We start from the raw sequence: 16,033 nt of genomic DNA, 5'->3' as shown, positions 1-16,033 counted from the left end.
GGGGGGGGGGGTGGTTCTGTTTCACAGCACTGCGCCGTGTTTGGCCAATAAAACCCGAGGGACGTTGAGATTTTTGACGCGGGGCGTGTGACTCGTCACGCAGATCGCGAGCCTGGGCAGGGCCGTGCTGACTCGGCCGATCACCGCGGAGGCGCAAGCGAAGGTCCGGGAGCTCTGCTGTCGACGTCTCATGAGGTAGCACAGCCACCAACGGCCACAGCAGCTGTAGCAGCTGTATTAGCAGCTGTAGCAGCTGTATTAGCAGCAGTAACAGCTGTATTGGCAGCAGTAACAGCTGTATTGGCAGCAGTAACAGCTGTATTAGCAGCAGTAACAGCTGTATTAGCAGCTGTAGCAGCTGTATTAGCAGAAGTAACAGCTGTATTGGCAGCAGTAACAGCTGTATTGGCAGCAGTAACAGCTGTATTAGCAGCAGTAACAGCTGTATTAGCAGCAGTAACAGCTGTATCAGCAGCAGCAGTAGCAGCTGTATTAGCAGCAGTAAGAGCTGTATTAGCAGCAGTAGCAGCTGTATTAGCAGAAGTAATAGCTGTATTAGCAGCAGTAGCAGCTGTATTAGCAGCAGTAACAGCTGTATTAGCAGCAGTAGCAGCTGTATTAGCAGCTGTAACAGCTGTATTAGCAGCAGTAACAGCTGTATTAGCAGCAGTAACAGCTGTATTAGCAGCAGTAACAGCTGTATTAGCAGCAGTAATAGCTGTATTAGCAGTAACAGCTGTATTAGCAGCAGTAACAGCTGTATTAGCAGCAGTAGCAGCTTTATTAGCAGCAGTAACAGCTGTATTAGCAGCAGTAACAGCTGTATTAGCAGCAGTAACAGCTGTATTAGCAGCAGTAACAGCTGTATTGGCAGCAGTAACAGCTGTATTAGCAGCAGTAACAGCTGTATTAACAGCAGTAGCAGCTGTATTAGCAGCAGTAACAGCTGTATCAGCAGCAGTAGCAGCTGTATTAGCAGCAGTAACAGCTGTATTAGCAGCAGTAGCAGCTGTATTAGCAGCAGTAATAGCTGTATTAGCAGCAGTAGCAGCTGTATTAGCAGCAGTAACAGCTGTATTGGCAGCAGTAATAGCTGTATTGGCAGCAGTAACAGCTGTATTCGCAGCAGTAACAGCTGTATTAACAGCAGTAGCAGCTGTATTAGCAGCAGTAACAGCTGTATCAGCAGCAGTAGCAGCTGTATTAGCAGCAGTAACAGCTGTATTAGCAGCAGTAGCAGCTGTATTAGCAGCAGTAATAGCTGTATTAGCAGCAGTAGCAGCTGTATTAGCAGCAGTAACAGCTGTATTAGCAGCAGTAGCAGCTGTATTAGCAGCTGTAACAGCTGTATTAGCAGCAGTAACAGCTGTATTAGCAGCAGTAACAGCTGTATTAGCAGCAGTAACAGCTGTATTAGCAGCAGTAGCAGCTGTATTGGCAGCAGTATCAGCTGTATTATCATCAGTAACAGCTGTATTAGCAGCAGTAGCAGCTGTATTAGCAGCTGTAACAGCTGCATTAGCAGCAGTAACAGCTGCATTAGCAGCAGTATCAGCTGTATTAGCAGCAGTAACAGCTGTATTAGCAGTAACAGCTGTATTAGCAGCAGTAACAGCTGTATTAGCAGCAGTAGCAGCTGTATTAGCAGCTGTAACAGCTGTATTAGCAGCAGTAACAGCTGTATTAGCAGCAGTAACAGCTGTATTAGCAGCAGTAGCAGCTGTATTGGCAGCAGTATCAGCTGTATTATCATCAGTAACAGCTGTATTAGCAGCAGTAGCAGCTGTATTAGCAGCTGTAACAGCTGCATTAGCAGCAGTAACAGCTGCATTAGCAGCAGTATCAGCTGTATTAGCAGCAGTAACAGCTGTATTAGCAGTAACAGCTGTATTAGCAGCAGTAACAGCTGTGTTAGCAGCAGTAGCAGCTGTATTAGCAGCAGTAACAGCTGTATTAGCAGCAGTAACAGCTGTATTAGCAGCAGTAGCAGCTGTATTAGAAGTATCAGCTGTATTAGCAGCAGTAACAGCTGTATTAGCAGTATCAGCTGTATTAGCAGCAGTAACAGCTGTATTAGCAGCAGTAACCGCTGTATTAGCAGCAGTAGCAGCTGTATTAGCAGCAGTAACAGCTGTATTAGCAGCTTTTACAGCTGTATTAGCAGCAGCAGTATCAGCTGTATTAGCAGCAGTAACAGCTGTATTAGCAGCAGTAGCAGCTGTATTAGCAGCAGTATCAGCTATATTAGCAGCAGTAACAGCTGTATTAGCAGCAGTAACAGCTGTATTAGCAGCAGTAGCAGCTATATTAGCAGCAGTAACAGCTGTATTAGCAGCAGTAACAGCTGCATTAGCAGCAGTAACAGCTGTATTAGCAGTAGCAGCTGTATTAGCAGCAGTAACAGCTGTATTAGCAGCAGTAGCAGCTGTATTGGCAGCAGTAACAGCTGTATTAGCAGCAGTAACAGCTGTATTAGCAGTAACAGCTGTATTAGCAGTAACAGCTGTATTAGCAGCAGTAACAGCTATATTAGCAACAGTAACAGCTGTATTAGCAATAACAGTTGTATTAGCAGCAGTAACAGCGGTATTTGCAGCAGTAACAGCTATATTAGCAGCAGTAATAGCTGTATTAGCAGTAACAGCTATATTAGCAGCAGTAGCAGCTGTATTAGCAGCAGTAACAGCTGTATTAGCAGCAGTAACAGCTATATTGGCAGCAGTAACAGCTGTATTAGCAGCAGTAACAGCTGTATTAGCAGCAGTAACAGCTGTATTAGCAGCAGTAACAGCTGTATTAGCAGCAGCTGTATTAGCAACAGTATCAGCTATATTAGCAGTATCAGCTGCATTGTCAGCAGTATCAGCTGCATTGTCAGCAGTAACAGCTGCATTGTCAGCAGTAACAGCTGCATTGTCAGCAGTAACAGCTGTATTAGCAACAGTATCAGCTGTATTAGCAGTAACAGCTGCATTGTCAGCAGTAACAGCTGTATTAGCAGCAGCTGTATTAGCAGTAACAGCTGTATTAGCAGTATCAGCTGTATTAGCAGCAGCTGTATTAGCAGTAACAGCTGTATTAGCAGTAACAGCTGTATTAGCTGCAGTAACAGATGTATTAGCAGGAGTAACAGTTGTATTAACAGCAGCTGTATTAGCAGCAGTAACAGCTGCATTGTCAGCAGTAACAGCTGTATTAGCAGCAGCTGTATTAGCAGTAACAGCTGTATTAGCAGCAGCTGTATTAGCAGTAACAGCTGTACTAGCAGTAACAGCTGTATTAGCAGTAACAGCTGTATTAGCAGTAACAGCTGTATTCGCAGCAGCTGTATTCGCAGCTGAAGTAGTATCCTCAGCTGTAATGGCAGTAGAAGTAGCAGCAGTAGCATTAGCAGCACCCACAACAGTAGCAGCCCAGGACAAGTGCGCTGATCTCACTGATGTTAACCTTGGCCAGGATTCAAAGTCAGGTGACCGGCTTCTTAGTGCAGTGCACTCACCACTCTACCACCACCACCACCTTCCCAGACGATTCAAAATCACAGTAACATTGTCTTCCTTTGATGTCATGAGCATGGAGCAGCAGTTTTCATCTCGTGTTCACAGCCCTGAGCATAGTGGTGGAAAAATAAATATATATCTATATTCCTCTGGCAGGAGCGAGTACACGCTTAGGATGATTACCATTGAATTCCCATGAAGTGGGCGCTGATTTATAACAATGCTGGAAGGATCAAATGGTGGGGTAAACCCCCCAACTGGAATTATCCCGCCCAGGCTTTCTGATTGCGCTGCAGTGGTAATAACTGTGAGGTGCACTCTGTGCATTGCGAAGGGAGATTAACAATTACGTAAAAGCTGCATGTTTGCGTGACATGTAAAATGGTTATTGGGAACTTTGGACCGAGCGTTATTTAACAAAAAAAAGCATTAAAGTCCCCGGCAAGCTCCATCCATTATCATCATCGCCGTCATGCATTGGGATTTCATATCGATCCGTTCTCAGCAGCTACCACCTGCAAGGCACACGACTAGAGAGTGGTGACTCTTTGTGCTGCATTAGGAATGGAACACGTCCGAGAGGACGTCCAACCGTGCCAGTGCACAAAGATCCTCCGTGTAGCCTTTAGACTGTTGGGGCAATCGCTATTAGCGAATAGCACCAATGAAGGCCGGCACGGCACACAAGGGAGTGGGTGGCCAGCACCACGCCCGAACGCCTTCATATCTTCAGTGCTGATGTTTTTACGCACTGCACCGCGTACTCATTTAACCTGAGTCGACGTCGGGGAGCCCCAGGACCGGTTCAGATAATTGTCACTGGCGTTGGCCATGAGCTAAACTCGAACTCAGGTTGTCAGGTTCGTAACACTGCACTAACCGCTACATTACTGCTCTCACACGCGCACGCACACACAATACAATACAACGATCCCCCGAATATCCTTAACGGACTGGAGAGGCAAGTGCTGTAATAGCGAGCACCTATGAAGGTTGGCACGGCACACGAGGGGGTGGGTGGCCAGCACCACGCCCGACCGCTTTTATCTCCCCAGTGGCGATGTTTACACACCGCACCAGGTACTCATTTTGAGGCTGAGTCGACCTGGAGGAGGTCCAGGACCGGTTCAGATAATCGTCACTGGTGTTGGACATGAGCTGGAATCGAACTCGGGTCGCTGGGTTTGTAGCGCAGCGCGGCGCTAACCGTTGCACTACCGCTCCCCACACACACAGACCCACACACGATTGCTCACGATAGGATATGTTTTTCAATAACTTAAAATAGTTTCTAGCATAGAAATAGCACATGCCACATATATACGGTAGAGCAAAAATAACCAGAAGTAAACACCATCTGTAGACACCAGGCGAACTGTGTGCATATTAAAGTCGGTGCCAGCACTTGTACAATGATTAATTTGCATTGTGTTTACGTGGGCCTCACGGTGAAACTTTAACAACCTTGGGGTTTAGGCACTTGGGTGATGGGGGAGACAGGCCCAGGGGAAGGTTGCCATACTTCACCACGCCGGTCAGTGCCGGTTGGTGCAGGGAACTACGTTCTGTCCCACCTCTCGCAAAGGAAAAATTATACAATTTGCAATCCCCAGAATAATTGACGGATACAAATGATTGTGGCAGAAGGCGCGGAGCCAAACTCGGTGTTGCTCGAAAGGCAGGCGAAAGAGGTCAGGCCTTTAATGCATGTGGTATGTATGTTGAACTTCTTTCGCACCGTACGTAGCCAACCGTGCTAATCGGAGGTGCGGGGGAAGGACAACAGACTGAACACACAAAGCAGTTCTAAAAAAAAATCGGTGTCCCTTAAAAGTACGTGGAGATGGAATGCGGGGGGGGGGGAGCACAAAGAAACGACGTCTTGCCGTGATGGTCCTGGTCCCTGGTGTGGAGAGGAGGAGGTTTTGAGTTGCCCTGGGAAGGGAGTTCCACCGTGAGCTGTCGTGCAGGCTGATGGGAGGGAAGAGAGATACGGGAGCTGCCACGGGAGAAGCAGTACCCAGCTGTGACGGTCCTGGTGCCCTGTGTAGGGACGCGTTTGTGAGTCGCATTGGGACGGGTTTGTGAGTCGCATTGGGACGGGTTTGTGAGTCGCATTGGGACGGGTTTGTGAGTCGCATTGAGACGAGTTTGTGAGTCGCATTGGGACGGGTTTGTGAGGGTTTGTGAGTCGCATTGGGACGGGTTTGTGAATCACATTGGGACGAGTTTGTGAGTCGCATTGGGACGGGTTTGTGAGTCGCATTGGGACGGGTTTGTGAGTCGCATTGGGACGAGTTTGTGAGTCTCATTGGGACGGGTTTGTGAGTCACATTGGGACGGGTTTGTGAGGGTTTGTGAGTCGCATTGGGACGGGTTTGTGAGTCGCATTGGGACGGGTTTGTGAGGGTTTGTGAGTCGCATTGGGACGGGTTTGTGAGTCGCATTGGGACGGGTTTGTGAGTCGCATTGGGAAGAGTTTGTGAGTCGCATTGGGACGGGTTTGTGAGTCGCATTGGGACGAGTTTGTGAGTCGCATTGCGACGAGTTTGTGAGGGTTTGTGAGTCACATTGGGACGGGTTTGTGAGTCGCATTGGGACGGGTTTGTGAGTCGCATTGGGAGGAGTTTGTGAGGGTTTGTGAGTCGCATTGGGACGAGTTTGTGAGTCACATTGGGACGGGTTTGTGAGAGTTTGTGAGTCGCATTGGGACGGGTTTGTGAGGGTTTGTGAGTCGCATTGGGACGGGTTTGTGAGTCGCATTGCTGCTCCGTAGAATTGGCACCCGTGAGCTACAATGAGTACCTGGTACGGTGTCAGAATGCGGCCAGGTGTGGTGCTGGCCACCCCCACGCCATCGTGTGCCATGCCAGCCTTCATAGGTACTCGCTAACAGCCTTCATAGGTACTCGCTAACAGCCTTCATAGGTACTCGCTAACAGCCTTCATAGGTACTCGCTAACAGCCTTCATAGGTACTCGCTAACAGCCTTCATAGGTACTCGCTAACAGCCTTCATAGGTACTCGCTAACAGCCTTCATAGGTACTCGCTAACAGCCTTCATAGGTACTCGCTAACAGCCTTCATAGGTACTCGCTAACAGCCTTCATAGGTACTCGCTAACAGCCTTCATAGGTACTCGCTAACAGCCTTCATAGGTACTCGCTAACAGCCTTCATAGGTACTCTCTAACAGCCTTCATAGGTACTCGCTAACAGCCTTCATAGGTACTCGCTAACAGCCTTCATAGGTACTCGCTAACAGCCTTCATAGGTACTCGCTAACAGCCTTCATAGGTACTCGCTAACAGCCTTCATAGGTACTCGCTAACAGCCTTCATAGGTACTCGCTAACAGCCTTCATAGGTACTCGCTAACAGCCTTCATAGGTACTCGCTAACAGCCTTCATAGGTACTCGCTAACAGCCTTCATAGGTACTCGCTAACAGCCTTCATAGGTACTCGCTAACAGCCTTCATAGGTACTCGCTAACAGCCTTCATAGGTACTCGCTAACAGCCTTCATAGGTACTCGCTAACAGCCTTCATAGGTACTCGCTAACAGCCTTCATAGGTACTCGCTAACAGCCTTCATAGTTACTCGCTAACAGCCTTCATAGGTACTCGCTAACAGCCTTCATAGGTACTCGCTAACAGCCTTCATAGGTACTCGCTAACAGCCTTCATAGGTACTCGCTAACAGCCTTCATAGGTACTCGCTAACAGCCTTCATAGGTACTCGCTAACAGCCTTCATAGGTACTCGCTAACAGCCTTCATAGGTACTCGCTAACAGCCTTCATAGGTACTCGCTAACAGCCTTCATAGCTACTCGCTAACAGTCTGTTGAGGTTCTGGGGGGGTGGCCTTTGTCTTCGTACTGCCTGTCTGGGTATTGTATTCTGTATCCTGCTACTGAGCCTTTAACACTTCATGGGACCTCGTGCACCTAGCCTGACACAAGCGCTGTGGTGAAGTCACCACCACTTAGTGGCAAAATGGCAGCTATTGTTGCTGCATCCTGTGTGTGTATTCCGTTCATGTCCGTGTCAGCTCGTGTATTCCGTGTGTATTTAATAGGTGCTCACGAACAGCACTTGCCCCCAACACCTTCATCTTTGTTAACATGCGCTCTGTGTATGTATGTGTGAATGTACGTGTATTTTTGTATGTGTGTCTGTGCACGTCTGTTGAGGAGCAGGAGTGCAACTGTTAGTGCGCTGCGCTATGAACCCGGCGACCCAAGTTCGATTCCCACTGACAGTCAACACCGGTGACGATTCTCTGAACCGGTCCTGGTCCTCGACATCTCCTAGATCGACTCGCCCTCAAATTAGTACCTGGTGCGGTGTGTAAAATCATCGCCGTTGGGGAGACAACGACGGCCGGGCGTGGTGCTGGCCACCCACTCCTTCTTGCGCCGTGCCGGCCTTCATACGTGCTTGCGAACAGTGCTTGCCCCAACAGTCTATTAGGACTGTACGGGGAACCTTTGCATTTGCCTGTGTGCATGCATTTGAGTGTCTACACATCCTCCGTGTGCATTGCGAGTCGATGTGTGCGCGTCCGCGTAGCGAGCAATTATTAAGTCCCGCTATACTGGCACTCGCTGGAAACACTTTCACCAACAGTCCGTTATCGGCTCTACGGTGAGCTTCCGGTTTCGCACAGTGTCCAACGTTTCGCTCCGCGCGTTAGCGCGAGCATCTGCGGGCACCGGATTCCGAATGTGTTCGTTGTCTCTTTTGTGTGTGCCCGTCTGTGCGCCCCAGCATGCCTGTGCAGTACGTGATCGGCCAGTGGGACTTCATGGATCTCACCCTCAAGATGAGGCCGCCAGTCCTCATCCCAAGGCCGGAGACAGAGGTGAGTCCGGCCGCACCCAGCGAGCTAACGAGCGACAGTGTTTGTTTTATTTTACCAGGTGAGGCCCACTGAGCTCTATAAACTCTTTTCCAGACGAAGTGGAAATGTCCGTGTGTATGTTGAACGTCTTGGCTAACCGTGCTCATCGGAGGTGCGAAACACTCCTCCTTCCGACATTGAAAAGCCACTGGAGCGATGCACGTTTAAATCTAGAGCGAAAACTAATTTACTTTTGACCTGCTCTCTATGTATGTGCTATGCAGAAGGGCCATTTCCTGAAACGTCGTCACCTGTCATATATATTTCCTTTTAAGGCCACACTGTTATTGTTGACGAACGTGTTGAGTGTCTATTGTTTGTTATTTATGCTTGTCCACCACCTGATACTTTGTGTATTTAAAAGGGAGATTAAAAATTAACGTGATTTTTCTTTCATCTTAACTCGGGGTGTTGGATATTTTGTCTTCACTATTTTGACGTGTGCGTGAACACCTAACTCGCCAACAAATATCGTATCAGTGTTTTAGGGTTTGTGTCTTTTTTTTTAAAGCGGGTGGGGGTTGTGTGCCATAAATAGAACAAATTAGATGTTTGTTTTGTGCAGAGGAAGTTTGGTCCTGTGGAAGCCTGACTTGTTTGCTGTGTAATTACCATGTGAATTAGCTCCTAATCACCTGGTGAGGGGTGGGGTGGTTGTGGGTGGTGGTGGGGGGAGGGCTAAGACAATGGTAAAAGGATGGGGGGGGGGCATCTTTAGCGAGTCACGCTCCCGGCTGCCGGCTCGGGATATAAAGAAGGCCCACGTACAGCACTCAACCCACTTCTCAGGCACAATGGGACCAGCGTTTCAGGCAGTCAGACTCTGAGAAGCAGCGCACCAGCTGTGCACGTTTTCATGTTTAGTTGGCCTACACACGCATGCGTGTACGTTCGACTCTTTGGTCATTGCAGCTTGACAAAAACAACGAAATTGGAAGGAATAAGAAAACGAAATCCACACGGACGTGGACGCAGTACCCGCTACACACCCCGTCGATGTTTTTTAAAAAGTATATAGTGACAATGGCCTCCAGCCTGGCTCGGGGAGCCCCCAACGCTGCCCCCCACGGTGCTGCCGCCCGCAGCGGAGAGAGCGGCGGCGGCGGCGGCGGCGAGGACTGTGAGATCTGCTGCGTCGCGTACGACGCGGCGCTCAACCCGCGGCGCGACCTCCTGTGCGGCCACGCGCTCTGCGGCGAGTGCCTGCGCCGGATCGGCTCGCTCGCCTCCTCGGCCGCCGTCAGCTGCCCCTTCTGCCGCCGGGCGCCGGCGCTCGCGAGCGCCGGCGATGACGCGGCGGCGGCGGTCATGCCCTCGCTGGCCTCGCTCGTCCGCCCCTTCAGCGTCGCCATCGTGGCCCCGCCCGGCTCGGCCGCGGCCTCGGACGCCGCACCGCGCTCGTCCCCTTCTCCTCGGCCGTGCCGAGGGTCGCCGGGCCCCGCGCCGCCACGCCACGGAGAGGCGTTTCTCGTCGCCGTCACGGCGCCCTGGCCCTGGCTGGGCGGAATCGGCGCCGACGGAATCGTCGGAGCGGCCGGCGAGCGAGACGTAGCGCCGGCGGTGCCCGTCGAAGCCTGCGCGTGCGGGACGTGCGCCGACGACGCCGCTGAAAGCCCGCAAGAGGACGGCGCCAGCAGGCGCCGCTCGCTCCGGACCTTCTCCACGCTGCACCTGCTCTTCGCCGTCTCCATCCTGGTCATGTGCCTCCTGGGCTTCGTCATGGTCGTCCTGCAGCGGCACGTCAGCATCGGCGTCTTCCTCATCGTCATGTCGCTGCTCGTGCTCGTCTTCTTCGCCTACGTGTGCCTCAGCAGCGACATTCTCAGGGCCGCGTTTTGCACCGGCAAAGTGAACGAGGCAGCGCAGGAGCGGCGGGAGCCCGCGGCGCCGTGACGGGGGATATCGCGTCCCCGATTGCCGGTGGTGTTTTTTTGGGGAACTATGGAACGGTAAAATGCCCACGCGCATCATTTTTAGTTGTTTGTTTTCCGGTGGAGATTCGGTTGTTTTATTTTTTTATGGACTTTTAAATGCAACGAAGCATCCTTAGGCCGGGTACCGAGTGTCCGCAGAGTCGGCGTCCGTCAACGTTTTGTTGCGCTCAGCTGGCGAGGTCGGTGTTTACGCCACGTTTTTGTAAAACTTTACGATGCCCGCTTACGCCGAGTTTTAATTTTGCCGCGGTGGCGGTTCGGCCCGGGGAGTGTATGGACAGTAATCGTCCTTAGACCAGAAACCAAGATTGTGCCGAGACAGCGTCTGGTGAAGATGTTGCCGCTGACATTATTTTTCTTCGTCGGTTGATTCTGGCGCGCGCCAGTAACTCGAGGTATTGCAGGTCGCCGATGTAATTGCATTTGCCCCACGTTACCAGCTAAATGTTTACAAAACCCTGGTGCCTTTTTTTCCCCAATGTTGTTTGTTGCAAACTGATAATGTATTGCCATTGTGTAGTTAGATTGAAATAAAACCACAAACACTGAGCTCTTGTTTAAAAAGCAGGGGCTGTGTGTGTTTACGAGCTATGCGTGTGCACGGTTTTGAATTCGCCAAGACTGGCAGCGTTTTCATTTTGTGTGTACTCGAAATACATTTTCACCGTACATGATATATATCCGTTCAATAATTCATCGTGAGGAGGCGTGGAAGGACAGCATTTTCGCATGGAGAGTTCTGCGCATTGTTTTATTAAGATACCTCTATTTTTATTTTAAAGGAGGCCCGATGGCTTAGAGGACAGAGTGGCATGCTGGCACCACTCAGATCCTGGCTTTGAACCCAGGCATGTTAGTAAGGTTCCAACCTAGTCACTAATGATTATAATAAAAACAATCATTTAAAAACAAATGTCGCACGTGTTTTTTTGGGCACATTCCAGCTTTGAGAACTAAACGTTGATTTATGAGCCATGCGACAAAGTAGCGGTCAGTTAAATTGATCTCGGGTTTAAAGTAAATAACAAAATTTACGTTCCCAGATCTCTGGTTATCTGCACAAGTGGTGTTTATTCAAGCCATAGTTATTTGGGAAAATGTGCAGGGTGTGTAAAAAAATATGTATATACAGGTAGTCCCCGACTTACGATGGTCCGACTTACGATATATCGATCTTACGATGGCGATAGCGATATGACAATTGTAAAATATTTTTTATTTCGCGCGGCAGGCAAACGCAGCAGCGTACGAGGTACGATACTGTAACTTTATCATCGCCATCCTCCTCTTCCGACAACTAAGTTAATGTAGCCATCAACAACCTAACATCGTTCAAGTATGCAAACAACGGACAGAATCTTGGTGAGTACAGTAGAATATGATACGTACCGATACGTTCAGTGCATGTATGATACGTAGCTTTAGCGATTTCATTTTAGGGTTATCACGATACGATACATACGTTCAAAGAATGTTAAAAGTTTTTTTTTATAGCAGATAGGATTGTTTCCTGAAAAAAACTTTCTATGAAAATGCAGTTCATATAGGTAGGCTAAGAATTTACCTTGTTTTTTTACTTTACATTTTACCGTGCAACACAGTATTGTAATTAATAAATACATACAGTATATAGTTTATACAGTACGGTACTGTAAATTGCTCTATTTTGCTAAATTATCACCATTCTTCAAGACTCCTGGGTAGGCTAGGCCAGCTTCGACTTACGATGGGGTCGTAACGAATCTCTATCGTAAGTCGGGGACTACCTGTATTGACTTCGCTTTTAAAAAAATGCACCTACTCACAAGAATCATAAAAATGTATATGGCCGGTATATATTTTATTAAGGACAACAGTCACTTGGTCACAAGTTGCAATAATCCACCCGTGGTGTATATTTCAATGACTAAACGTGGGGGTAAAAGGCGAGGCGGGGGCGTGGGGGGGGTGGTTATAGACTACATATATCCCATTTTTATTTTACATAACGGCATTTATTTTTCACCTTTAGATTGCACAGAAAGCAGAGGCACGGCTCCGTTAATCAGAAATGCCGATGTGATGGAAGTGCGGTGCGTCGTGACGCACCGCCCGGGGAAGCGGAGGTGCAGCGATTAGCGCTTTGCGCCACCAACCTGGAAACCCGAGTTCGATTCCCAGTCGTGCAGCTATCTGAACCGCTCCTGGGCCTCCCCTCTGGGTCGACTCAGCCTAAAGTGTGTCGCTTGCACGGGGGTTGCAGTAACGTCGTCAGCGTTGTTTGTAGAGAGAGAGTTGGGACCGGTTGGTGCTGCCTACGCCGCCCTCGACCGCGTGCATCGTGGCAGCCTTAACAATGGGTTCTCGCCAACAGATATTGTGTTGTAAATCTGTGCGCGCGCGCCCACGTGTGCTGTGAACCCCTGTGACCTGATTTAGTTTCATTCACGGCTAATGTCGTGGCAAGCTGTTTCAGGAATGATCCTGGGTCGCTCCTACAGGGTTTCTCGTCCTTAATTGAGTGGCTGGCGTGATGCGTAAACATCAGCACTGGGGAGACGAAGGTGGTCTGCCGCGCGCGACACTGGACCACAACACCCCCTCGTGTGCTGCTGTTACCCACCTTAATAGGCGCTTGCTAACAGCGCTTGCCATGCCAGCCTTTGTAAGCTGTTTTGGGTCAGTCATTGCGTGGTTTCTAAGCGCGCTTCCTCTCTTGGCGGTTGGTTGAGTGTGAACAAAAAAACGCAACGCGTTCGTCATTTTGTGGAGGCGACGTTTCAGGCAACGGGCCTTTTAATAGCGCACGAGTTTTACATTTTAGGTTGGCTGCGTTTTCTCTCTCCGCTCTAAAGAAGAGCCGTGGCACGAAACGTCGCCTATATTATATATATAAATGAGCAATTCTCTCTTTAGGGCATCATTATTGACGGGCCCGCTAAGCGCCCAGCGCACTCGCTGCCAGCGCAGAGATCGCGAGATGCTTTCGGTCTTAAATGGGAAGAGTCGAAGTCGGGAGGGCCATCGATGCCGGCCGACAGCCCTGGGCTGTTTTGTCGCAGGAAGCGTGGAGGGTTCGCCAGGATTCCACAATCAACACTCGACTTGTCTGGATTCGCTGGCTACCGTCAGTCAATGCACAAACAATTATTCGGTGCCAGCTGGAGCCAGGCCAGTCGTAGCATAACCATAAATACAGTATAGCATTATATAAGGGCCTACGCTCTTTGTGTACGCGGAATTTGTCGCGGATACATGGAATCGAGAGCCGGGTTTTTTTTTTTCTTGCATCCGCCTGCGGCCACGCGAAATAAAATTTTAAAAGCAACACAAACAACAAAAAGAAAAAGCACCTTGAGAAGGCGATAGACATAACAGATTACCGTGGTAGCATGTGTGGCGAAGGGTGGGTTTACTGTAGATAGTTCTAGAATCCGCACTTTAATTAAATAAGTGTTTGTGTATGGCGAAGGGTGCGGTAAACAGCGAATACAGCAAAAGATTTATGACCACAAGTGCTGTGATGATCGCTAGATTAATAGTTTCCACGTATAGTGACGGGTAGGTGAAATGCTTCACTGGGTTACAGCATAGAATTAAATAAAACACCATGCATTATTCGCACGCAGTACAATACAAATTAATAATAATTTGCAATCCTTTATCAACATATCAGGACAAAGTACCTTCCCATGCCGTGCCAGTCACGGGCATTGCTGAACCATAGTTCTATAATTCGTGTTGCCACTCCTCCGTTGAAGCAGCCCGGACCACATCGGTGTACTCTGTGTCCCGTAGTTAGGCTTGTGTGGCACACAGTGGCACGTCCCCGTGGCCTGTGTCGTTAATGTTGCGTTCATGAAGGGGATGCGCGCGTCGGCCTCTTGACGATGTTCCGAAGCGGTTGATGGTTTGTGCCAGCGTATTCGATGAAGAAGGCACGGGTCGGGGGATGGAGGGGGGGAGGCGATGGTGTTTGGGTCTCGAGCGAGGTGTTCGTTGTGTCTGCGTGGAAGACGGCGGTCCCCACCTGCTACGCGTTTTCGTGCCACTTTAAACCACCAAACCTAATGCCCTCGTCGGGGCCGAATGGGCGCCGTTAATTCCAATCCACTCCTCTGCGGTCCACGCACAGGAGTGTAAATTAAGCAGTGTGGCGAATAGCAATGCGGTAATTAGCGCACGCTCATAAAGCGTCGAAAACGCGACCGCTACTCGAAAACGCGGTGCGGGGAGGGAGCGGGGAGTGTGAAGAAGGGGGTTGTGTTGCTCCCGTAGACCGCTGAAAAGCAGAGGGCATCGAGGCAAGATGATTATCCTACAAGTGAGGCTGAAGACACTTAACAGAGAGAGGCATTTCCAAGGCAGAAGAGGAGAGGAACATTCTTGAACCAGAACTTGAGTGTCTCGGTGGTTCATCTGACAATATTACGGAATTTACAAAACTAACACCAACCCTGTCACTCTTGTCATGGCTAGTAGATCTCAACATTGGCATTTAGCTCCTTGAAACACATCGCTCTCCGTCATATAACATAGTGGAATGCTATTTCCAAACCGCTGGCAAATTTCCTAATTACAGAAACAGTGGACTGATGTTTCAGGCAATGGCCCTTCTCAAGGGCAGAGTATGTACATATGTATGTTGAACTTCTTTCGCACCGTACGTAGCCAACCATGCTAATTGGAGGTGCGGGGGAAAGGCGTACTGATGCCTTGATTAAGTTTAGTTCATAGGCTCGCGATTCTGGCATCAAATTGCACGTGTAATAGTTGATGTTTTCCCAAAAAAATTGTTCCCATGTATTATTGCAGTGCGGTGTTTGTATATAATGAGTAACCTAGCCCTTTGCAGCCACTAGAGACCGCTATCAATAAAAGAGCCACCTTGAAATGGTAATGGGTAGGGGGCTGCGATTCAGGGAATGAATTGTTCCTCCTCCAACAGAGAGAGGCAGAGGTGGTAATCTGTGTGTTGTTTAATCGCCCTATTTTCTCTCAAGAAAGGAACCCAAATAAGCCCCCATTATCTTTTTTTTTCCACAGAGCCAAGTGTAATCAACAATCAACAAAGGGACCTTGAGTAATTAGAGAGTGGGAGGCGGTGTGCATTGAGCTCTCCTTCAAAGAGACCTCTGTTTTTTTTTTTGCCGGACTCAAATTGATTCAGGTGTGCCTTGAATTATCTGCTGGAGCCGAAGGAGATAATTTGAGATTTGTAGCCGACCCAATTATTGCGAACTTCTTTCGCAAACGATCCAAGGAAGGAAGGGAAGGACAGCGGTGGCCGGCTGTGTGGTTGTCTCTTTAGACATTTAACGGAGCGACGATTCCTTCTGCAGCTGCCCATCCCCAAGCCACTCCCTCGCTGCCCGCCGCCACGTCCTCGCATCCCCCCTTTTTGCCGAAATTAAATTCCGTTTAAATGCAACTGTTTGATATCTGTTAATATTTAAATGTTATGCCGTGCGCCCGTCTAACATATGCTGCGGCCTTTGTTCCGCGCCGAGGCGAGTCAGGATTTGCAGAGCAACATTCTCCTCTCCGGGCAGAGCACCACGACCTGTCTAGCTTAGCCGCATATTCATTTCAAAAAGCGAATGTTAAGTGCCCTCGTAATCCTTGGATATGAAATGTGATTCCCCGACCCTGGCTACCGTGCACCTATTTGTTGTTTTGACGGTTTATTTGTCTCTTGGGAGTAAGTAAAAAAAAAAC

General features: G+C 49.2%; 1 protein-coding gene across 8 annotated transcripts in view; it reads left to right on the top strand.

Annotated features, from left to right (window-relative positions):
* HEMK1 (HemK methyltransferase 1, mitochondrial release factors N(5)-glutamine) overlaps positions 1 to 16,033 on the top strand; it is a 47,472-nt gene that overhangs the window by 6,221 nt on the left and 25,218 nt on the right. For 5 of the 8 annotated variants that reach the window (XM_032954345.2, XM_032954346.2, XM_032954344.2 and 2 more), the window contains exons 3-5: positions 104 to 195; positions 8,270 to 8,363; positions 9,315 to 11,249. In XM_032954345.2, coding sequence (XP_032810236.1) covers positions 104 to 195; positions 8,270 to 8,363; positions 9,315 to 10,295 — 1,167 coding nt within the window. In that variant the 3' untranslated portion in view covers positions 10,296 to 11,249. Of the gene's footprint in view, positions 1 to 103; positions 196 to 8,269; positions 8,364 to 9,314; positions 11,250 to 16,033 lie in introns of those variants that run through there. The other 3 variants (XM_076067023.1, XM_032954347.2, XM_032954348.2) reach the window with 1 other exon arrangement.

Source organism: Petromyzon marinus, chromosome 14, assembly GCF_048934315.1.
Source record: "Petromyzon marinus isolate PM22_M1 ecotype Great Lakes invasive population chromosome 14, UKy_Petmar_22M1.pri1.0, whole genome shotgun sequence".
NCBI classification, from domain to species: domain Eukaryota; kingdom Metazoa; phylum Chordata; class Hyperoartia; order Petromyzontiformes; family Petromyzontidae; genus Petromyzon; species Petromyzon marinus.
This window is presented reverse-complemented; position numbering and strand designations above follow the sequence as displayed.